We start from the raw sequence: 26,291 nt of genomic DNA, 5'->3' as shown, positions 1-26,291 counted from the left end.
AGCTAACTCTATTGATACAAACAAGTAAAGTGAGTCCAGCTTGTTTTATACCGGGAAATCTGTGTGGTATCTTCCCCATTATAAGTTATATAAGATAAAAACAAAACAAAACAAAACCCCCTCCCAAAATTAAGAGGATTTTTTTATTTCAAAAAAATAGTAATCTAGAAAATAATTAATCTAAAAACAAAAATTAGTGGGATAAACAGTGTTCATAAGATTAAAATTGAGTAGCAGAAATTTAAAAAAAAATCTATAGGCAGAATTATTAAGGAAGAAAAAGAAAAAAAAGGTTTAGACTGGAAAAAAAAACTATTTTAAAACCTAATATCACCACTTAATTATTATGTAATATTTGGAAAGCTGCTTTATTTACTAGATCTACAAATTCCATGCTCAAAAATACAAATGAAAATATCTAATTTGAAAAGTTATCCTGAACGTTTACTAAGATTTCTTTTGCCCTTCCCTCTATCCTGGTTTTTAGTCATTCTAGATAGAAAATTGAGAAGTATTAGGAAACTAGAAAATATCAAAACATTATTAGAAAGCAGACCTCACACATGTATACCTTTGGGGATCTCAGAAAAATAGGTCTTCATTTGACATGAAAAATACAGTGAAAAATCATGTAGCCCTGAAGTTTGGTAGGCCTCAACCAGGCAAGACATTTCCAGTGTCTTTACACTGAATTAAAAAGAACCATCAGAGAAAGTTCAAGACGGTGGCATAGACAAGATTCAGAAGCAATCTAAGTATCTATTGGTAGACAAATGGACACACACACACACACACACACACACAGAAGAATATTACACAGCCATAAAAAAGAATGGGATTGTGCCATTTGCAACAACATGGATGGACCTAGAGGGTATCCTGGTAAGTAAAATACGTCATACTGAGAAAGGCCATATGATTTCACTCAGATGTGGAATCTAAAAACGAACAAACACACAAACAAACAAAAACACCACAAATGAGCAAATAAACAAAGGTAGGATCAAACCTATAAATATAGAGAACAAGCTGATGGTTGCCAGAAGGGAGGAAGTTGGGAGTATGGGCAAAATAGGTGAGAAGGGAGAGTGATGTACAGACTTCCAGTTATGGAATAAGTCAAGGGGATAAAAGGCATATCAAAAGAAATATAGCCAATGATATATTAATAGAGTTGTGTAGTGAACAGATGGTAGCTAAGCTTGTGGTGAGCACAGCATTATGTATAAAGTTGATGAATCACTATATCATGAACCTGTTAGACAGTTGATATTGTGTATCAATTAAGCTTAAATTAGTTAATAAATGAATAAATAAATAGGTGGCATAGGAATATCTTATATTCGTCTTCTCACTTGGACACACTAAATCAACAGCTACATATGGAACAATCCCTTCTGAAAAAGTATTGGAAGCCAGCTGATCAGTTCCTCTACAACAAAAAATAAGTGGGGCCACATCAAGATAGGAGAGTCAGAGACATGGTCTTGCCAAAAACCCTACCTCCAGCATGGTGACACACAATTGAGAGGGCTCTCACAAATACAAAGCTTCTCCTTGAGAAACAAGGAGTTTATGCCCCACACCAGGCATCCCAAACCTTAGAACCTACACTGGAGAGTTGAGCCCTCAAAGTGTCTGGCTTTGAAAACCAATGGGGCTTACGTCTAGGAGACCCAAAGGGTTGTAGGGAACCGATATTCCATTTTTAGAGGACTTGCACACAGTCATTCACCTCAGGACCCAATAGAAAAGCAGCATTTTGAAAAACACTTAGAATATATATGAAAGAAATTCATTTGCTAATCTTCATGCATCTGTCAGAGAGGCAGAGGCCTGTTGGCCTCTCTCTGGGTGGTGCTGATGGGTACCCTTTTTGTGCTGTCACTCTACCTTGCTAGTGTTGGCAGGTTTGTCCCATTCCTGCACCCTCTGGTGGTCCTCTAAAGCCGGCAGGCATGCCCTAGCTCCACACTACTCCATGCCCCTGCTGAAGCCAGCAAACACATGAGACACCCCTTGAGCACCTGGCTCTTGTGTCCAGGGGAACTTTCATTTCTGGGCCCCATGGGGTTGAAACAATCAGAGAGATAATTCTTGGCAAGCTACCATCCCCAGGGCACAGCATAGAAAGCAGAGTGGAACAACCACAGCTTCCTCTGAAGAAAACCTATTTGCTTGTCCTGGAACTTCAAACTGAGGGACAAGCTTCAGGCCTGCCACACCTAGAGGCTACACAGGTGAGAGAACAAGGGCTGGAGGATGCCATCTTGGTGCTCTCCTTTGGTCTCACTATAGCTTGCCAGTGACTTTAAGAAAGGAGCTTATACACTTGTCTGGAACCCCAATTTTTGCAACTATCAGTAAAGGAGCACCTCTAGATGGACTGGTCTGGAGGTCAGCAGGGTTTATAACTGTGTCTTACAGGGCTGTATATATTTGCTTACTTGAAAAATTGGTGACTGATTACCTTGTTTTCAATCAGCCTAAATCTAGGTACTGTCTGAGATACCTCCCTTTGGAACATTGGCTGGGTCTGGCACATTCTCAACAACTAGGACTCTGCTCAGACAGTCACAGAGGTTTCTGAGACAATGAATTGCTTCTCAGCCTTTTGGCTAAGATCAAGTGTAGAGACAATGAAAAACTAGGACAGGATTGAATGAAGGTTCATCTTCTACACAAGGACACTCAGTCAAGACTGTGAAAGAGAACTGTTCTGCCTAATACATAGTAACAGATATAGTCAAGCAAAATGAAACAGAGGAATATGTTCCAAACAAAAGAATACCACAAAAATCAAGAAAAAAACCTAATGAAACAGATATTTGTAATTTACCTGATAGAGTTAAAACAATCATGAAGATGCTCACCAAACTCAGAAGAAGATGAATGAAAACAGTGGAGACTTCAAAGAGAGATAGAAAATTTAAGAAAATACCAAGCAGAAGTTATAGAGCTGAAGAATACAATAATTGAAGTGAATAATACATTGGAAGGGCTCAATATCAGCTTACATGAAGCAGAAGAAAGAATCAGTTCTCTTGAAGACAAGGCAATGGAACTTACCCAGTCACAGCAGTAAAAAGAAAATGAATTAAAAACAAAATAGCTCAAAGGATCTATAAAACAACATCAAACAGAACAGAATTTTTATTATAAAAGTCCCAGGAGAACAGAGTGATAAAGGGGCCAAAAAACACATTTTAAGAAATAATGGCTGAAAACTTCCCTAACCTGGGAAAGGAAACAGAATCCAGTTCCAGCTGTCCAGAGAATGGAAAATAATAGGAACCCAAAGACAGCCACATCAAGGTATATTATAATTAAAATTTCAGAATTTAAAGATAATAGAGAATATTAAAAGGCAATTAAGAAGAAAACAATTTTTTACATATAAGGGAATCCCCCTAAAGCTATCAGCATATTTTTCAGCAGAAATTTTATAAGTCAGAGGGAGTGCATGGCATATTCAAACTACTAAAAGGAAAAAAGAAAAAAAACAACAACAACAACTCACAACCAAAAATATTCCATTTATACAGTTTAAAAAATACTATAATCATTAAGGGATACACAGAATAAAAAAGATGAAAATAAACATGAAAACATAAAAGGTGGTAGAAGAGTAAAAATGTAGTTTTAGAATGTGTTCAAACTCAGGGTGTTTGGGTGACTGAGTTGGTTCAGTGTCAGACTCTTGATTTTTGGCTCAGGTTGTGATTTCAGGGTTCTGGGATTGAACCCCACACTGGGCTCTGTGCTGAGCATGGGGCCTGCTTGGGATCTCTCTCCTTCTGCCTCCTCACCTACTCATGCTTTCTCTTTCTCTCTTTCTAAAATAAAATTTTAAAAAATGTGTTCAAACTCAACTTGCTATCAACTGAAAGTATACTGTTTCCTATATAGGAAGTTATATGTGAGTCTCATGATAATCATAATGCTAAAACCTATAGTAGTTATACAAAACATAATGAAAGAGAAATCTAAGCATAACACTAAAGAAAGCCATCAAATCACCAGGAAAGACAGCAAAAGAAGAAAGGTATAGAGAGGAACTACAAAACAGCTAGAAAACAATGAACAAAATGGCAATAAGTACACACTTTTCAATAACTGCTTTAAATGTAAATGAATTAGATTCCCCAATCAAAAGACATAGATTGAGTGAAGGAGTAAAACAAAAATAAACCCCATCTCTGTACTGCCTATAAGAGGCTCACCTCAGATGTAAGGACACACACAGATGAAAGTGAAGGTATGGGATAAGATATTTCATGAAAATGGAAATCAAAAGAAAGCTGGGTAAATAATTTATGAGACAAAATAGACCTTAAAATAAAAACTGTAATAGAGACAAGGATGAGATTACATAATAATAAACTGGTGATTACAACAAGAAGATATAACATTTGTGAATATTTATATGCCCAACATAAAATTGGATCAATAGATACAATAAATAGAAGAAATTGAGAGCAATACACTAATAATAGAAACTCTTAACACCCCACTTACATCAATGGACAGAACATCCAGATAGAAAATCAACAAGAAAATATTGCTTTTAAATGACATATTAAATCGGATGGACTTAAATATATACAGGACATTCCACTGAAAAGCAGCAGAAAATCTATTTCTCTCAAGTGGACCCCAGAACATTCTCCAAGATCATGTGTTAGTCCAAAAAATAAGTCTTAATGAATTTAAGAAGACTGGAGTTATACCAAGCATCTTTTCCTACCAGAATGGGAGGAAACTAGAAATTAATTACAAGAAAATTCACAAATATGTAGAAACAATATGCTACTGAATGACCAATGGTTAACAAAAGTATCAAAGGAGAAATAAAAAAAAAAATATGTTGAGACAAATGAAGATGGAAATGCAACATGCCTAAATCTATAGGATGAAGCAAAACCAGAAGGAGAAATTAAGAAAACAATTTCAGTCACAACCACTCAAAAAGAATAAGATATATAGGAACAAGTTTAACCAAGGAAGTGAAAGACCTACATTAAGACATTGATGAAATAAATTGAAGAGGAAACAACTAAATGAGAATGTATTTCATGCTAATGGTTTGGAAGAATTACTATTGTTCAAAGGTCCACATTATCTTTGTCTAAAAGGCAATTTACAGATTCTTTGCAATCTTTATAAAATTTCAATGGCACTTTTCACAGAAATAGAACAAACAATCCTAAAATTTTTATGGAACCACAAAGGATTCTGAATAGTCAAAGCAATCTTGAGAAAGAACAAACACGGAGGCCTCACACTCTCTTATTTCAAACTATATTACAAAATTATAATAACGAAAATAGTATGGCACTGGCATAAAAAATACACATAGAATAATGGAACACAATAGATAGCCTATACAATAGGAAAGACAGTCCATAATAAATGGTTTGGGAAAACTGGACAGCCACACAAAAGAATGAAATTAGACTTCCTATACTACGCACAAGAATTAAATGGATGAAAGATTTTAATCTATGAACTGAAACCATAGAGCTCCTACTGGGGGGAAAAAAAAAAGGTGGTGAGTTTCTAGACCTAAGTCTTGGCCATGACTTTTTGGATCTGATTCCAAAGGTTAGGGCAACAAAACCAAAAAGTAAACAAGTTAATACTGTTTCAAACTAAAATAAAAAACAAAATAAAACAAACAAGCTTCTGCACATGTGAAGGAAACCATCAACAAGATGAAAGAGATAACTTTTGATTGGAAGCAGGGTTAATGTCCAAAATATATAAGAACTCATACATCTCAACATCAAAAACAGCCCTGAAATGTAAAAATGGGCAAAGGACCTGAGCAAACATTTTTTTTTTCCCCAAAGATACAGAAATGGCCGACAAGCACATGAAAAGATTCTCAGTATCACTAATCATCAGTGAAATGAAAATCAAACTCACTGGGAGATATCAGCTCACATCTATTAGATGGATATTATCAAAAAAAGATAAGAGATAATAAGTGTTGGGAAGGATGTAGAGAAAAGGGAAACTTTGTGCAGTGTTGGTAGGAATGTATATTGTATAGCCACTATGGAAAACAGTATGGGGTTTCCTCAAAAAATTGAAAAAAGAAAAAAAAAAAAACAACCCACACATATGCTCCAGCAATTCCATTTCTGGGTATTTATCCAAAGAAAACAAAGATACTAATTCAAAAAGGCATAAGCACGCCTATGTTCACTGCAGCATTATTCCCAGTAGCCAAAATATAGAAGCAACCTAAGTGTCCATCAATAGACAAACGGATGAAGAAGATGTGAGATACATATATATGCACATACGCACACACTATGGAATACTACTAAGCTTTAAAAGAGAATAAAGTCTTGCCATTCACAACAACATGAATAAACCTTAAGCGTATTATGTTAAGTGAAATAACTCAGACAGAGAAAGACAAATAACATATGATTTCACTTACCTGTGGAATCTTAAAATCAAAATAAATGAACAAACAAAACAAAACTAATAGATACAATCACCTTTGATGGTTGCCAAAGGAGAGGGGGATTAGGATGGGGAAAAATGGGTGAAGGGGATTAAGAAAGCCAAACTTGTAGTTATAAAATCAATCAATCAATCATGGGGATGTGAGGTACAGCATGGTGACTGTAATCAGTGATACTGTATTTCTTTTTTTTTTTTAATGTTTTATTTATTTCTAGGAGAGAGAAAGAGAGACAGCGTGAACAGGGGAGGGTCAGAGAGAGAGGGAGTCACAGACTGAAACAGGCCCCAGGCTCTGAGCTGGCAGTCAGCACAGAGCCCGATGCGGGGCTCGAACCCACGAACCGTGAGATCATGACCTAAGCGAAAGTCAGACGCTTAACCGACTAAGCCACCCAGGCGCCCCAGTGATACTGTATTTCTTATTTGAAAGCTGCAAAGAGAGTAGATCATCAAAGTTCTTGTCACAAGAAAAAAATCCTATAACTTTGTATGGTTATAGGTGGTTACTGGACTTACTGTGATGGTCATTTATATATACATACAATCATTGTGTTATAGATCTGAAACTAATATGATTTAATATGTTAATTTAGCTAAAAAAAAAAGAACTAAAATTCTACCCATGTATAGGAGACACAACTTGAAAACTTGAATCATTTTACTTTTGATGAAAAATCAATTTACACTCTATGAACTTCATCCCCTCAGTGCTTCATAGAATACGAATGTTTATTATTCAACAAATTAACATGTGAGAAAGTGACCTGCGGACTTTATTGTGCTGTAATCATTACTGTAGTACCCTTTAGTGAGTGTCAATTGTCAGCAGTATGTTGAGTATTAGGTAATATCTCACTTAATTTTTATAATGAAAAATTTTTTCTGATAAAAATAAAAATAAAAAAATTCTGATAAAGTAAATGTGATTAAGTGTACTGTACACATGAAAAGACAGACACAGGATGATTATATTACATATCTATAGTAACACAGCTGACAAATAAAATGTATTCTTTTTTTCATGAGCAATAGATGTATGAAAAAGTCTTTTTTGGGGAAAATTCATGTGATCTCATTACTTGTCCATGACTGATGTATGAATAGTAAGTCTCATTGGGGAAAATTCATGTGATCTCATTATTTGTCCATGACTGTTCTCTCCTTTTTCTTTCCATTTCTGATTGGCAGGTGTCAGTGGAATAATCTATCTCACAGAGTTCTCATGTTATAATATATTTTTAATCTTATGTATTGTCTCTACAAAAATCAACAAACTTTCATAAGGAACTTGACAACTTGATGGAATTTAAAATAATTGTATTTCATTATGGAAATAAAATATCTATTTCTCTTTATTCATATTCATTTGCTGAACTATTTAATACTCATGTAAGGGTGGTGGGATATAAAAATTCTAGAAACAACATTAAAATATAAATGGAACACAGGCACTCCACTGGGAGGAATTCAGTTTGCTCACAAAGAAGAACTGTACTTTTTATAAAGATGATTTCCTGAAGCAAGCAGTGTATGCCAACGGAAAAGACTAAAAGATACTCAGTGGGAAGATAATCTCCATTTATTTTATTCATTCAAAACCATTTATAATTTTCTGAAAACTCCTTATTCTATTTTTAGTTAGCATCCAGTCAGGAAGCTGACAGTTTACTTTGTGTTCTGTTTCCTCTTAGAACTCCAAGGCCATAGGAAATGCCGTGACTAAATATATGAAAACAGAACCCAGAGTTGACAATAAGGATCAGTGGTGTTACCTCATTTATAATGATCCAGTGACAGTCAAAAGCAACCAAATTAGTCTCCACAACCTAGAATAGAAAACAAACCAGCTATCAGTCAGCATTAACGGTGAAAACCAAACCAAAGCAACTGAACATACTTTGCAAATGGCAAACAAAAGAAAACAAAGCAAAAATATCATATATTACAAAGGTCTTTGTTATTAAATTAAAGATGGTAAACTGTTAGCAAAACACTATAGAAGCATTTTTGTTCAACATGTAGATGCAGTGTAGACTTGCTAATTAAGTTTGAAAATAAAATTCATCAAAACTCTAGAAAAAAAGTTTCAACAAAAAAACTAAATAATACTATACAGTGATTTAACTGGGAGTTTGGTTCAAATCATATTTCCTATTCCAAATAAGCTTCTATGGCTTTCTATCTAAGTCCACATCCCTCCACAATCTGGCTCTAACTTAACATTCTTATCTTCTGCTATATCCTTGTGTATATGCTTGCCATTTTCTTAAAGTAAATTGTTCCATGTTCTTAAAAGCTTTGTGCTGTGTTTCCTAAGGAGATCCAATTATAAAATTATCTGAATGTAAAAACTAAAAGCAATAAACATTATATTAGCATTAAGTTATGGGTGAGTAACTTCAGTAGCTTTTAGCTTGCTAATAACAAACAAACAAAATTTATGTAAAAGGAAAAGCAAACAATATATAGGTAGAAATCTTGGCTGACAAATTTTGGATTAATTGATTCTAAATGATTCTTGGCTTGGCCTAAAAAAGTAAGCTGGGGCACACACACACACACACACACAGCTGGAGTATATGTGTGGGTATGTGTGTGGGGGTATGGTTGTGTGTATAGTTGAGGTAGCTTTTGTATCTGTTTCCATTCTACCCAATCTTACAATTTTAAGACATGTTGTTATGATTCATGCCATGGGCATACAGGCATAAAATAGGTAAGACTCTTTTGTAAGAGATTATTCTGATGTTTTTGGCAATAATACACAAATATAGGTTTTTTAATTTTTTTAATGTTTATTCATTTTTGAGAGACGGACACAGAGCCTGAGTAGAGGAGGGGCAGAGAGAGAGGGAGACACAGAATCCAAAGCAGCCTCCAGGCTCTGAGCTGTCAGCACAGAACACAATGTGGGGCTCAAACTCACAAGTTGTGAGATCATGACCTGAGCCAAAGCTGGACACTTAACCAACTGAGCCACCCGGGTGCCCCCAAAGATTGGGTTTTGAATGGAGATGATTTCTAAAAACTATCAAGAAATTGTTAAAATATGGTGATTGTGTTTTCCTGGTTCTTCTTTGACCAACTGAGAAATGACTGTTGAAAGATGCACTGAATCATGACAAATACAATTGGAAATATATTTCTTGTACGATTCAATGTTTTCTGAAAGGATATAGTTATTTTCAGAATCTTTGTTTTAATTTTAATATAAATTTTGTACTATTTCCATTGTGTCACATCAGTCCCTATGACTACTGGAGTGTGTAGATAAAACATTATCATAGAAGTGAAGATATGTTATTTATTTTTAAGTGATATCATGATTATCACATTTTGAAATACATGTATTTTCAAATGATATGTGAAACAATGTAGAAAATGTGATTTTGCAGTTTTCAGTTTTAGCTAAACAAGAAATCACTTTATACCAGTAATGACAGCATCCTTTTCAAATTTTATGATTATATTTATCATCTTAGACAAATCATCACTAATTTATTAGCAATAAAAAATGTTAGAAAATAAGCAGGAACTCTATAAGAATCTAGAGAAATACAAACCAGAGACTCTGATATAAGGAAAGTAGTTCTCCGGACAAAATAGAAATGCCCTTTTTCAAAAAATCCAATGACTAGGATCACTTGGGTGGCTCAGTCAATTAAGCATCCGACTTTGGCTTAGGTCATGATCTCATGGTTCACGGGTTCAAGTCCCACATCGGCTCTGTCCTGACAGCTAGCTCAGAGCCTGGAGCCTGTTTCAGATTCTGTATCTCCCCCTCTCTCTGACCTTCCCCTGCTCATGCTCTCTCTGTCTCAGTCTCTGTCTCTCTGTCAGAAATAAATTAAAGATTAAAAATTAAAAACATAAAAATCCCATGACTAAAAAAAAGAATAGCTAAAATTTGGAAACAGCAAGAATTCAGAAAAAAATAAATAAATAAAAGCCACAATGTAGACTGAAAGTACTACTGAAGCAATGTCCGTAGTAGAATGAAGAGATGACTCAGCCTAAATTGTCTTCATTTAGTTAATCTGTACCATTTGGACAGATTAAGCAACATTTGGTTGTAAGAATTCTGCATTAACCCGTAGACCTTTAGAAGTGAAAAGTTGTCTTGTACAACAGCATTTATGAAAGAGATAGAGGGCAAGGGTTATGATGGTAACTCACTGATAATTTGTCTAGACCATAAATTTTTCTCATTTTCATACTCTGACCTGAAATAGCTTTCAGGCAAAAGCATGAAATGTACGGACGTACAGGCTCAGTCTTGTGTTTCAGTAAAGGAGAAAAGCATTTCATCTAAGGCCTTGATTCTATTCACTAAACCACCCTCCCTTCCTTAGGATCAGCAGGGAGATAATCTTCTTCCACTACTTTCTTTAATTTCACTCATGAGCGTGAATACATCAGACATTTCACAGTACAAATTGGAAACAAGAAGAACGATTATTAGCACATTACTGTAGATAAAGAAATATATCATTTACTAGAATAACTTGCGTTCATGGAGCAGACCCTATAATACCTGATGTGGTATTGTGCTAACCCAAAAATAAACCTCTTGAAACATCACATTTTGGGTCTACTTGTTACAGCAATTTAGCCTATTTTATCTAATGCAATGCATTTTTGTTAATCTTAGCTATGTACCTTTTTCTAACCTTAATAAACTTTAATAAATAGTTCTTTAGAGTAATTTTAAATTCTGTGATTTTATAAAGACACGGTTTCAAAACCATGCAATATTTGTTGGCCTGTTCACACATGTGAAATATTCAGGACATGTTTGTTGGTTTATGAGCCCAGTTTTCGTTGAAGAAGGAAAACAAATTATACCAGAAAGTTACTTAAGAATAAAAAGGTAGACATGTCTTGTCCCTTTAATTACATACCAAGATATACATATATATACACAGCTGAAATCTATGTATCACTGTGGCACCATGTTATAAAGAAACGTTGAAAGTTTTTTATTGCTATGTTGTATACAAAATGTTAATACTTCCACTAATTATCTGCTTTAAGGGCCACTAAAGGAGAAATATACTTTTCTTAGGTTTAAGTTAATAGCTTCATGCTGTCGGGGGTTCTCTGGTTTTTTTTAATGACTGAATGTTACTAAAAGTAACCAATGTGAAAAAAGCCGTTGACTAAAAAGATAATGGATATCTGTAATGGAGGAGTATTTAGTAAGGAACATAAAAAGAGGACAGGCAGTTCAATAGCCTAGACTTTGGAAACCTGGTAAGCTTTGAGTTCTTTCACTTAAATGACTAGAATAGGTATATGGTAGAGATAAAATAAAATCTATCACTATATCTATACTAGTATACAGTGTGTGTTTGTGTATATGTACATAAAATCTACTACTTTACCTATAAGTGTATATAATGCATAGGTGTGCATGTGTGTGAAAGGTAAAGTACAACATAGTTAAAAGAAAACATAGAAAGGAGTGGTAACATTTATGCTTTTCACATCACACTGAGCTAACATACAATGAACATTCTTAGAAGAGACATTTAAGTAAAAAGAAATTCTCAGCTATTTGTGTGGATAACAGATGCCCACTAACTACTGTGAGTCCCAAATCAATCCATCTGATAATTTTTCTATTTTTAAGTAATATTAATCCCTTTCTACTTGATACACTTCAGTCTAAGTTACACTGAATCAGACTAATGGCATTACTAACTTGAAGAATTGAATTACTTCTGGATATAGGATTAACAAGGGATTGTAAGGTACCTTAGGATTTTTTAAGTCTTTTTATTTATTTCACAGTTATGTTAGAACTCAAACAGGGAAAATTGTTTCCTTTCCCCATCTTCCTTACCTTAGTATCTCATCTCCTCTTTTGGCAGTAAATTTGAAAACAATGAAAGGGATTAAGCAATTGATTGAATTTTTTCCCCTTTTTTCACTGGGAATCTACTACAGCTGAGCACATCATTGTGATAGTTATGTGTGTTCATTCTGCGGATTCTTATCAATGTCAAGTAAGTTAGTAAACACTGATTGCATTTTTTATCCAAAATATCAAAAAAATAGATTGCTAAGATCATAAAAATAATATATATTTTATTACCATAATGATAAAAATCACTCCTCAAAAGATCATATTATGGCTGGGCTATGGAGTCAGCATTATGCTTGGGCAAGTCAGCAAGAAAAAACTATCCAATGGAAACTCCTATATATTTGGTTATCAAAGTAACAGAAAAGAAGTATGCATTTTCCTTCATAATCTGTTTCCTCTCTCCTTACCCCATGCTGCTCCCTTATCACTATACAGGTGTATTACGTATGTGTTAATACATATGTTAATAATGTAAAGGTGCATGGTGCCTGTTCATGTAGAGTTGCTTCCACATTGATGCAACGTAACATAGTTATAACAAATGAGACTATGCCCCCTCCCAAGAAGCTGAGCTTACTTTAAGGGAATTGAGCAAAAAAGGGGGAAAAATCGAGCCCTGTCAGGAAGACAAGCGATGAGTAAGGACAGACCATCTGTCACTGGCAGGAACTTTAGAACTTCTGAATCTTTAGAAAAGCCTGACAATTTATCACCATGTCTTCCATCATTTGTCCTCAGATCTTTAGATGTGCTAAATATAAGACAATCGGAAGCAAAGAAATTGCCAGAGCGTGTATCTCAGTGGTTATAAATGTGGAACAGTTCTTACAAGCACAGAGGACAATTTAATTGACTAAACAATAACAGCAGCATGCTGTTTTTCACTCAACCTTGTGGCTTAACTAAATTAAACGTGTTCCCTTTGCAGGATGTACTAAATATTACACATTTATGCAAAGGGTTCTAGTGCTCTGTGCATCCGCAGCAGCTAAAATATCAGGTGTTTACTTTCTATTCCTGTCTGTTCTGAATTGTCAGGTGGAAACATGCCTGGGGAAGGACACCAACAGTTATGCTGGAACAAGGTGCCAGATAAATATGAAAGAGCTACTCGCCTCCTGGCTCCTCATCTCTAGCAATGCTAAAGATTATGTCAGTATTCCTGGACCTGTATTCTTTGGGATGCTACTTATACTAAAATCCGTAAGTGTTCTACAGCAGGTAGATTTAGAAATGCTAGCTTAGCCAAATTAAATACATGCCATTACTGCATTACTTCTCAAAGCTTTAAGCAGGTTCACATCAATATTGAAATATAATTGACATAAAATTCATATTAATATGTAATATTGTTTTTTATTAATATTGCAGGACATATGGCTTCAGACTTACGAGTATGAGCTCTAAAGTGAAAGAGTCAATACCTCCATTTGTTTACAGTGTGACTATGAGCAAATTGCCATCTCCATAAACCTCAGTTTCCTCATTTATTACTAGAGTAAATGCTAGTGCCTACATAATAAAATCATAATTAAGATTAAATGTAACAGTGGCAAACTCTCAATAAATATCAACTCTTCCATTTTAATTAGTATTCTTTATGAAATTCCAGGAGAAGATATTTGGAATGTAGCATCCTCCAAATTGATTTGATGATAGAAACCATTTTTTCCACTATAAATTCTATGGGATTAGTAGTTTTTGTGAAATGTAGACTACTTAGCCACATATTCCTAAGAGTTCTAAAATTTTATTGAAGCACCATTTTGTAACTTTAAAATCATGGTCTTAAAATAATCCTACAGAGAGAGTGATGACCAGAGGACATTTTCCATAAAACAATAGCAAATACAAAAACAAAAGTTGAATTATCATACATTATATAAAACTAAAATGCATATGTCATAGCTTTGGGCAAATAGTGATACTTGCTCTTTTCTCCTTTTAATCTTTTTTCCCCCTTCATAATTAAATAAAAGAAGATACACCAAACTAAACCACTATACTTCAATAAAGTATAAAAGGATGTATATTGTATATAAAGTTTACAGCATATAGTCGATTCTTAGGAAGAGATCAATGGATTTACAGTTCAAACGTCCAGTGCCCTGAGTGTCATGTATGAATAAACTGCATGACCACAAGGTTCTGCTAAAAAATGTAATTAATACTCTAATTCTCCAAAATGCAGAGTGAAAATATAAAACTCCAGTCATCTTCAGGTGCAATCAACCTGGGATTCATTTCCTTTGATTTTTATTTATTTATTTTTGATAGGTTGTTTTTCAATTTTCTTCTCTCTAGAACCATCAAAGCCACAGTACAGGGAGACACTGGGGTATTATTACTTGTGTAGATTCCATTTTTAAATCCCAAATATATCCAGCAGATGGCATCGGTAAACCCTCGAACTGATACTGGGTAACATGGGGATATGGTGAAATGACTGTCTTGTTTGCATTTCCCCTTGAGCTCAGCATGGGTCCCCAACTCTCTTCTGTTCTTATCCAAGCAACTACTATCTGCCATCCCACTCTGTGCCTTTTGCTTTAGAATCTCTGCTCTGATCTTCCAGCTGGAAGACCACAAATACACTCTCATCCAAATCCTCTTGCCATTTCTGCCAAAGTTATTTCATAAACGGATATGCTAGAATTATTGTTACTGCTGTGCAGTTGGGTCTTCCCACACCCCCTGGGAGATGGAAATGTGCCACCGCTGAGATCTGGCCAACACTATGCTACCTGCTATGCTTCTAAATGTGGAAAGATGGGCACTAACACACACACACACACACAAAATAGAGAATCTGCATTCATTGTATGACATAGACCGGCCTTCCTGTGTCCTAAATTACTGAATAGAAACTGAACAATGATTAAAAGTGAATTTGTGATTTCAACACTTTGCCTGAGGAGGATATAAATAAAGATTTGACAATTATTTCCAGTGCAGGGGACCACTGTGTACCTGTTTTAAATCTTTCTGTATTTTTGCTTGCATTGGTGTTCTTTTAGATGTTCTGCTATAGATTAAAGAGTACTTACCCAAAATCAGTTAGGAAAAGTAGTGTTTGTTGACAGACCATTCGTCCTTTGATGTGCCTGTTTTACTATATGCTAATATGTTAACCTTGGGCACAACAAGGGGATTGCATTCACATTTTTTTTTTAATTGTGTTTGTTTTCTAATAGCTAAATGATCCTTGACAGAGTAAATTGATTCTTAAGTATAACTGGCAAACAAATAAATACAAGTTCTTACTTGATTTTGCTCCAGATTTAAAATGATGATTTGGGGGCACATTGACACTTAATTGCTGGGTTTATGAAATGCAACTTTCTTGTTATCTTGGAGCAAATAAATGGGGGGGAGCTTCTTATAGAGATGTCTATGGATCACATCAAAATGCAACGTACAGGCTTTTCACCACTGTGAACTTCCATGCTTTGTTCTTTTTTTTCCTTCGTTCCTTTGATCTCCTCTCTATCTTCTCTCCTTGACAAAGCGTTTCTCAAAACTCAGACAGAAGTAAATGTCAAATCCTTCCCCAACCTTTACCTCCCTAACCCCAGGTAGGATGTCCCCAAGCTTGTGCTAATCCAGTGCTCTAAACAAAGCTTTATCCATCCTTAATTAAATTGTGTTTAGCTATGTAAGAGACTGTGAGCACTGCGTTGTGTTTTATGTTCCCCCTACGCCCTCTTCTCCAGGTGGACTAGCTTCCTTGCTGCCCTCCAGTACCTTCCTGCTCTGGCCCTTGCTTTGTCTCCTGAATTGTTCTTCCCAGAGGGAGACATGCACAGACACACAGCCCTCACCATTCCAGGTGGACCTCTGCATACATGTCACTTCATCAGGCGTGACTTCTCTAATCACTCACCCTTGCTCCCTCACCCCATGCACTTATCCCACAGGGCGCACGCGCGCACACACACACACACACACACACACACACACACACACACTTATTTACTGCCTCTTTTCTGTGTACGAGGGATATAAATTTCATTGCTAAGAATTTCATTTTGATCACTGCTTTCTACCCTTGGAATTATCGGTGATATATAGCTGAGATTCAGTAAAATTTGTTGCCAGGCACATTGAGGATTTTTACTAAATGTTGTTTGTGGAAAAAAGACAAATATAGCCCTAACTCATGTTTATACATCCATGGATATCCCTACTTTACCTAGGGCTNAATTTAAAAAATAAATAAATAAATAAATAAATAAATAAATAAATAAATAAATAGAAAATTACTTCACATTTGCTCAAATAAAGAGAACTTGACTATTTGTGTGGTAATGAAGTATGGAATTATTATATTCAAATTTTCTAAAGTCAAAAATCTCATCAGGAAAAAAACATAAAATTTGAATAACTAGGCTTGAGTTCAAATGCCAGATCTCTTTACTGATATGCAGGGATATTACTGACCTTGAGTCTCAGTTTCCTGATTATAGAAATCATGCTTCTTTCACGGATAGTGAGGTTTAAATAGATGAATGTATCTAAAGGACCTGGAACATCATAAGTATTCAAAAATACCAATCTCTTTCCTTTGTTAACCTCTCTCCCTTCACTCAGGTTCCTGCAGTATTTTTGACCCTATTCTAAATGATTGTGATACAATTATCCACTTTTGCAAAGTTCATTGAATGGTATTTACAGTCTATCTGTAATAATAAAAGCTAACACTTACTGAGTACTTTTATGTGCTGTACAGTAACTGCTTTTACGTACACAGTAACTCATTTAATGCTCACTATATTCTTATAATGTAACCACTACACTTAGGTCCACCTTACATAAGAAACTGAAGCAACTCACCCATGTCATCAAGCTGGGTGTGTAAGCCAGAATCGATAACTAGTAAACATCTTTCTTGTATAGCATTTTCATAGCTTTCTTTATATAAGTTTTAGAAACCATTATCTTTCTTCAAAATGAAAACAATTATAGTTAAGCTGAATGCTATATAACATTGCATGGTACACCCTGGTGTTTTATGTATTTAAACTCCACTGTATAACTTATTTGTATTTACCCTGCACCTGTGAACGAGAATAAACCATAGAAAAATTTGAGAACGCTGATGATTTTACACACCATTCTACTCCATGACCTTTTCCTTGAAGCGGTATATGAAAATTTGTTTTTATTTTAGTTACTCTTAATTCCATAGTCTTTTAGAATGTGAATAGTGTGCTGTACTGATTAAAGGACCAACATTATAGACCATGTCACACACACACACACACACACACACACACACACACACACAGTGAATATTGCTTAATCAGAGAAACAGTTATCTGTTCCTGCCTCTCTTCATAGCAGAACTTCTGATTATCAGATGAAGGGTCAAAAGCTTCTAGAAGAGAAAATGTACAATGTTTCTTATTATGGCAATGAGGCAATAAGGCCATTAAACATCTAATTTCTGCAGTTAGTTAATCAGTTTTCTACTGTTCTTTGTGCAACTTGGCCATATGCTGGGTTATCGATAACTCATCACTAGTGAAGCCACTGTAGAAGTATTACTCATTAAAAGACATTCTTAGTTCAATGTTTCTGTTATCCTTGGGTTTTTCAAATATTTCACAGGGACTCCGCTTTTTAGAATATCAAGAGTGGTGTAAAATGTTGATGATTCTAGACTCAAAAGACTTTGCAGAGGGAAAAAGTCTTCAAAAGGTCTTTATTAATTTTGATACACAAAGTACCGAAAATAAAAATAAGGAAATGCAACCTGTAGAATCTTATGGCCATATTTCTAAACTAATTGTTTTGGTCAGTCTCAAGATAGTTAAGCTCATTGGAAGTACATTTTGAATATTTCATAGAATTAAAACAAGATCTTCACACTTTCTGGGGTCTCTAAATTTATCTTAGAGTTTCTTTCATAAAAAGTATACCTTGTGGCCTACTATAAAAATTTTTTCAATGGTGTGGGACTTGACAGCATGGGCAGTTTCCAAAATTTCAAGCAATTGACTCTCCCGTCTGTGCTATTTCACTATGGTGAAATACAAACCATCTTTTTCTTACCACTGACAAATCACCTTATGGTGTTAGAACTGTGTTTAGTAACAAAATGTCAGTTGAAACTGAGGCACCAACTGTTAACTGCTCAAACAAAATGTCATTTGTAGAACAGAATTACAGAGTTTGACAAAGGACCCTGGGCTATGATCACAGCATGCAAGAATATCCAGAATCATCTGACACATTTTTGAATTTTCATCGATCTTAAACCTCTTGACAAATTATTATTTTTTTATTTTTTTAAATTTTATTATTTTTTTATTTTTTAAAATTATCTGTCAGTGTTTATAATTGTACAACTTCTACAACATGACTAGAGCTACCTTGAATGCCACTGACATTGTTCCACCTTTCTTAGTAATGGATCACGGAAATGGCTGATTTAGTGTTACTGCAAATTCAAGGCTTCCAAAACCTATTGGACATTTAATTCTAACTAGTAATTCTTCTACTTGTATACGTAGTCGGTGTTGCCCCTCCCCATTCCCCATGGCAGTGAAGAATTCAACCTTCAGCCAGCTCCAGTAGCCTATTTTCCTAACAACTTCACAAGTTACATTTCTCCTATTTAAATAAATAATGAATAAAAATCAGTATGTAGAAATGATTTCAAGCCCTCAAGTTCCTGCCCATCTAAAATCAAAAACAAAATAAAAAATATGAATAATAACAGCTAACATTTTGGGGGTGCGTATTACGTATATGAAACAATGGTAAACATTATAATATCTTTCACCATTTAGTTCCTACATCAACCCTTTGAAGGTAACTGCTATTATTTTTCCTGTTTTACAAATGAATAAATACTGTCTTCACTTCACTCTTCTCCTCTCATGACAGTAAAATAGGCACTCTTCCTCCAAAGAAGACTTTGGACTCTTCTATCTATCTTTTCACTAGAGCTCTGGATCTTTTTCTTCCTTCCTCCTTAGGGAATCTGTAACAACAGTTATTTACATAGTCGGTGCTTTCCACATCTCTCCATTTACCACCTTTGGGACAATAGATTTCCTGTCATCTCTCAAATGAGTTTTACAATCTTACCAAATATCACCTATGATTGCTTTCTCCTTTTACCCCCATTTACATAGTGATTATCCTGGCTTCTGTCCGCAACTCCCCACTCCTCTTTATTTGTCCTGTCTCTATATATCTTTTAGGCACAATTATCCTCATCACCTCTAACAGGTCTTCCATGATCACTACACCCCTCCCACCACCATAAACTCCTCTTATAAAATGTGGATATGAACTACCATCACTGAACAGATCTAATTATATTTTAATTAGTTTTTAAAAACCTGTCTATAGACTCTAACATACTAAAAGTTTCTTGAGGCAGGGATGATGTTTTATTTATTTTGTGTTCCCAACAACTAACTCTGGACCTGACTCATAACAGACATTAAATAAGTATTGTGGACTGGACTTAAACTATCCTATTAGAAAGTCACTTTGGCCTATAGCCTCTCAGCACATATGAATTGCCCTGCAGCTGCAGGTGAAAAGAGCTTCCAGAATACCGACATGTAACACCTCAAAATCTTGTACCTCTTATCTTCTCTGTGAGAAGACTTTTTTTTCCAGCATATTTGGCCACAAACAAACATGGCCTAGAAGTGGGGGTATGTTACCACCTCTGGAGATCAACTCTCAGTCAGTGGGGATGGGAGAAAGCGGATAAATGCCCCTGTCTTCCAGTAGGGGTGATTCTGAGGCATTTCCAAAACATGGTTTCTCAGAAGATTCCCCACAAGATTGAGCCCCATTTGTGCATATTTGTGATCCATTCCTGGTAACACGTTCTTGACTGGCTTTTCTCTTTCTCTCACATTTACCGCTTCCTCACCTGTGCTTTTTGGGACCGACACCCTGGTAAATCATCTAAACCCATGTTCTTGTCTCAAGATCTGTACCAGTAACTCAAACTTACTCAGCTTTCCTACATAAAACACTCAATATACTACAATGAATAGAGAATAGTTGCTATATAGTTAAATGAAGAAATTCGTCAGAAGTAGAAAAATTTTTGAGAAATTAAAATTATTCACAATCTGTCCATAGGAGTTGTCTTCCTATAATATACCACTGATATCTCTTATAATTTGAAAAACTTTGATGTCGCTGTGTACAGTGTATTGGGTACAGTGTATTGGGTACTGTGTACTGTGTACAGTGTATAGGTGATTCTCAAGGCTCGCATGCATTAGAATCAACTGGAGGACATTTTAAACATATTGCTGGGCCCACTCCAATAGTTTCTGATTTAGAAGTTCTGGCATGGAGTTTGGGAATTTGCATTTCTAGCAAGTTCCCAGTTGGTGCCTGTGTTGCAGGTTTAGTGAATCATTTTGAGATCCACTGCTTTACAAAAAGCCCTGGTCAGGAACTGAGTGTGATGACTTGACACTAATTCTGTATCCATTCAATTGCTTTGACAAAACCATTCAAGCTTTTGAGCACCTGAAATATACTAGACACAGTGCTAGGACAGGAGTTGCTTCATTGAGCAAGGCAGACCTGGTCTTTGTTCTAAGTGAGCTTTCAGCTGAGCCCCACTGCAGACTATTAGGAATATGAAAAGTACAACAGCGCTGCCAGTCTGTGGGTGATAATCCTTCACAAATATGTACCTCTCCAGAGGAGGAAAGACAAAATCTTTGTTTCAGAAAGAATGCAGTCACTTTAAGCCTATTGTTTAAACATTGTTACTTATTTGAAGCAAACTTCTTTGTATAACATTAAAGTGTTGCTATTTCTACCTCAATTAAATCCACACAAGTCATATACAAATTATTTCAATCACACATATTTTCCATATGGTGTGATAGGTTATTATTTATAAGAATTGAATTTTGGGAATTGGTAACCATAAAAGCTATTTTGATTTTACTACCATGTTTGTGTTTTTCCATCTCCAAGTGGTAAAGTCAGTCTTGAATAAAGGCTACAATTATATCCTGAAATACATCATTGAATTTGCCTGTTCATTATTATATGCCATTCCAAGTTTAACAGTAGGAATCAGTTCTGCTATGCTGTTAAATGAATTACGTGTCAAGGTTTGCTTTAACTAACTCCAGTCAGATAAAAAGAAAAGAAAAAAAAATATATATGTATCCTGAAGACTGCTCTAGGTATTTCTTTTAGAACTGAATTTTTATTAGGGATTATAAAATGGGTCTAAGGTGTGTTTCTGTCACTAGAATGGAGGCTATAAATGCTGTGTGGCACAACTGTGGTTCATAATTCAAAAGGTGGCCTGGAGATATGTGTCAGGACTTTCTTGGTCCATTATAAAGAGTTACATACTGATTTTGAATCTACCATATATTTCACTGATTACTTAAGTACTTAGCACTGTTTCACAGCATAGGTTCACATTTAGCCTAATTTCACAGTTTACTCAGGTCAGAATATGAAAGTAAGAGAGCAAAGATGGCCCTATTAGATAATAATCCCTTGGACTCCCTCAGGCCCAAAGACATGCGCTAACAGCTGCAATTCTGAGGGCCGCCTGTTTTCCTCCCGAGAGCATTTGGAAACATTCATAAATCAGGCTGGTTGATAAGCTTTGAAAGCCTTCCTTCCAAGGTGGCAAAAGTATGAGAGGCTTTCTTTTTCTTTTCTTTCTTTTTCTTTGTAATATTTTCTTTTTTAATTTTTAATGCTTATTTTTATTTTGAGACACAGACAGAGGGAGAGAGATCACAAGTATGGGAGGGACAGAGAGAGAGGGAGACACAGAATCTGAAGCAGGCTCCAGGCTCTGAGCTGTAGGCACAGAGCTCTACATGGGGCTCAAACTCACGACCGGTAAGATCATGACCTGAGCCGAAGTTGGATGTTTAACCCACTGAGCCACCGAGTGCCCTGACAAGGCTTTCTTTAAACATATTCTGGTAGTACCGTAAGAATTAAAGACAGATACACAATTGAAATAAATATCATTCTCTGATTTGATCATAATGTTTGCAATAGAGTTTTTTTTTTCTTTTACTGCTTTGTTTCTCTTTTTTTACAGACTTAATTAGTGTAACACAGACATATTGGTATAACACCGAGGCATATTTCAATACAAACGACATCATTGGTGTTTGATGGGATAAGGGCATGCAGCACTTGAGTTTAGTGTGCTTGTTCTTACAGACAGACGTGTTTCACTCTGACTTGCAGTATGATTCACAGTGAGGCGAGCCCAAGATGGTTTTGATATCAATAGAAAAGTCCTTTCCTCAGATCTACTCATCCCTTGCTTTTTAGGTGCAAAGCTGAGAAAACCAAAAGGACACACTGAATTGAACCTTACACTGTATGTTCTAAACGATGCACTGATGTGCTTAAAAGGTAATATATTTATTAGAGCAGGCCATTTTTACTCCCTAAAGATAAACCACGACTTGTAATAAGATTTTTGTAAATTTTCATTTTTAAAGTTCTTTAAGTGAGTTATAAACTTATTTTCAAGTGGCTCTTTTTCAGTGGTGGGCTGTTCTCATTTTGTTAAAAACACAAATGCTAATAAGATTATAAATTTAATTTCTGTGTAAGTAAATTACTATCCCTTTCTTCCAACATTATGGTTACATCTATAAGATACTAGTTCCAAATAGAAGAACTAAGTTTTATCCCATCATCATTGACTCTGCAAATGCAGAATGTGAAGGGCAAAATTTGGATGTTAAAGAGAGATATTGCAAAAGCAGAAAAAGAACGCTGAATGGTCATAAAAAATGGATGAAAGATATTTTGAGTATAAAGAACAATTTCAAGTTTGCATTTTGAACAGAGTGGAGAGAGAGACCATTTTGAAATATTGATAAAAAGTATATACGGAAAATGAACTTTGAATAAACAGAAAGCTGAGATTGACATTTTTTATGCAAATAGTTTCATATATTTTGAGACAAAGAATTGATACACAGATGCAGATTGGATTTAGACAGTTACAGCATGGGCCACAAAGAAGATACTCAAATCTGGATGTGACAAAAAGAAAAATCTAAGTAATGCCTTTACAGTTACTAAAAACTAATTTTAAACAATATTTAGTAATGGGGGACAGCAGATTCATAAAAACTACTGTGTGTAGTTTATGCTCTGTAAAAACATTTCTAATAATATTTAAATAAAATTTGTTAAAATTAAAAATTATATATCATTTAAGAATCATCACATGGGTTCACTTATATAAACAAATTAATGTTTCCAATTATAAGGACTAAGGTAAAAGGATATCTCTCCATATTCTAAAAGAAGGCATGCAGATGAAGAGGAACAGAGCTTGCTACTGAAGTTAAGATTCTGGTGCACAGAGTGGGAAGAAGCAGGTAAGCAGTTTTTCTTATCAACTGACTCTTTAACAGGGTTTACTTCTCTTTAGGTATGTTTTTGTCATAGAATAATGCCATTAAATTATTATAAAGGATCTCTTTAATTTCTTAAAATGTTTCTCTATTTATTTTGAGAGAGAAATAGAGACAGAGAGAGAGAATGCACTTGTGTGCGAGCAGGGGAGGGGGAGAGAAAGAGAGGGCGAGAGAGAATCCCAGGCATTTCTCTGTGCTGACAGCTCAGGGCCTGATCCAATGTGTGGCTCAGTCTCACAAACCACGAGATCATGACCTGAATGGAAATCAAGAGTTAGGTGCTTAACTGTCTGAGGTAACCAAGTGCCCCAAAACTTTCATTCTTAAAAGAGGAATAAAACTTAAAGGGGTGCCTGAGTGACTCAATCAGTTGAGCGTCTGACCTCAGCTCAGGTCATGATCTCACGGTTCGTGGGTTTGAGCCCCGCGTCGGACTCTATGCTGACAGAGCCTAGAGCCTGTTTCAGATTCTGTGTCTCCCTCTCTCTGTGCCCCTCCCCTGCTCATGCTCTCTCTCTCTCTCTCTCTCTCAGAAATAAATAAAACATTAAAAATTTTTAAAAACCCTGAATTTAAAAATAAAGTATGTACTCTTTTATCTTTTAATTTTCTTAAAAATATATATATTTAACTATATATANAATAAATACTACTTAGTAGAAATCATTAATTTGCAAAAATTTCTGAATCATTGTGTATATATATATATTAAAATTATACTTTTACTTTCTCTTACTTAAAGTTACTTTGTGATAAAGAGATTTCTGAAAATTCAAAGAAAATAATTAAGTCAAAGACTCAGAATAGCCAATGGGAATTGTGATTAAAACAATAACAGAAAAGAGAAAAAAATAGGTCAAAGAATGATCTAACTTTACTGTTAGGAAAGTATGTCATTCTGCTAAATAATGATTTTTTCCTCTATTCTAATTGTATTTGTAAAGGTTCACACTACTGGGAAAATCCAACTCTTCCGCTTGAATATGACATTGGGAAAGCTAAAAAATAAAGCATTTCAAGTTTAAAAAAAAATGTTCTTGAGAGACTAGTAAAATACATTTTAGGGTTGAGAGTTGGATATTATTTAAAACCTGGAATATCCCAAATATTTGTTGTTTGAAATTCAAATTATGATTAAAATTATCAGAGGGTTCACCAAAATGTCAAGGGTTATCCAATATGCCAGATTTCTGAATACAGCTGAAGAGACCATAAATCTTCAATAAAAAATAAGTTTCTCCTTGAAAGCTGAATTAAAGCCTCTTTATTAAGTCAGTGGCTAGTCCAATTTATAGAATTCAATAGTGACTTTTGAGACATAATTTAATAAACTATAGAAACCTATATTAAATTCTAAAAATATCAAAGATATAATCAGAAAGTCCATGTAAAGGCAGTAGAGTTTGTTGTTGTTTGAACAAAAGTAAAACAAAAATGCCAGACTATTTCCTTTCTTAACACATTTACAGTATGACATTAAAAAAAAAAAAGGGAGTGAGGGAGAGGAGAAAGTAGGTGATGGGCACTGAGGAGAGCATTTGTTGGGATAAGCACTAGGTGTTGTATGGAAACCAATTTGACAATAAATTATTTTAAAAATCAAATTCTATCTAAAAGAAAAGTAAAAATTTAAAAATAAAATTTTTAAAACTTAAATAAAATAAGTAAATAAATAAAAAAAAAATTAACACACAAAAAAAGAGAAAGAGATCACAGAGCTCCTCAAACTATGCAAGTTTAAAAGACAAAAGAGGGGGCACCTGGATGGTTCAGTCGGTTAAGCATTGGACTCCAGACTTCAGTNCGCGGGGCCCGAACCCACGAACCGCGAGATCATGACCTAAGCGAAAGTCAGACGCTTAACCGACTAAGCCACCCAGGCACCCCAATAAATAAATGTTTAAAACAAGTTTAAACAATAAAATAAAATACAAAAGATGGAAAAGTCAATTAGAGAAATCTGACATTTAGTTATTGTAAATATGCTGATCCAAAGAGGGTGACAAAATTGGGGCGCCTGGGTGGCTTAGTCGGTTAAACGTCTGACTTTCGCTTAGGTCATGATCTCGCGGTTCGTGGGTTCGAGCCCCGCGTTGGGCTCTGTGCTGACTGTCAGCTCAGAGCCTGGAGCCTGTTTCAGTCTGTGACTCTCTCTGACCCTCCCCTGCTCACGCTGTCTCTCTCTCTCCTAGAAATAAAAAAACAAACAAACAAAAAACAAACAAACAAACAAAACAAAGAGGGTGACAAATCAACATGAAGACTGGTGTCATTTCAGAGTTCAAGGTGAAACATATATTAGTTAGTATATGAGGAGAAAATTGCTTTATTGCAGGCTTTCTATTTCATTAATCATTTTCCAAAGCTACTGGTCTTCAGCAGCCAGGAATGGATATACTTACATAGGACTTACTGACTGGCAATAAATAATGATATTGAAAAATTCCAAATAAGAAATTCAAATCTCAGCATGATGGCAATGCTATGTATGCTAGCTATATTTTACTTTCTGTAACTAAACT

At 35.1% G+C, this 26,291-nt stretch overlaps 1 protein-coding gene across 3 annotated transcripts in view; it reads right to left on the bottom strand.

The window, feature by feature from the left end:
• The window catches only part of GRID2 (glutamate ionotropic receptor delta type subunit 2), a 1,445,111-nt gene that overhangs the window by 585,927 nt on the left and 832,893 nt on the right, over positions 1–26,291 (bottom strand). For all 3 annotated transcript variants that reach the window (XM_077762310.1, XM_077762308.1, XM_077762309.1), the window contains one exon: positions 8,253–8,306. In XM_077762310.1, the coding sequence (XP_077618436.1) occupies positions 8,253–8,306 (54 nt within the window). The remainder of the gene's footprint in view (positions 1–8,252; positions 8,307–26,291) is intronic.

This window comes from Crocuta crocuta, unplaced genomic scaffold (genome assembly GCF_008692635.1).
Source record: "Crocuta crocuta isolate KB4526 unplaced genomic scaffold, BGI_CrCroc_1.0 scaffold83, whole genome shotgun sequence".
Classification (NCBI taxonomy): domain Eukaryota; kingdom Metazoa; phylum Chordata; class Mammalia; order Carnivora; family Hyaenidae; genus Crocuta; species Crocuta crocuta.
This window is presented reverse-complemented; position numbering and strand designations above follow the sequence as displayed.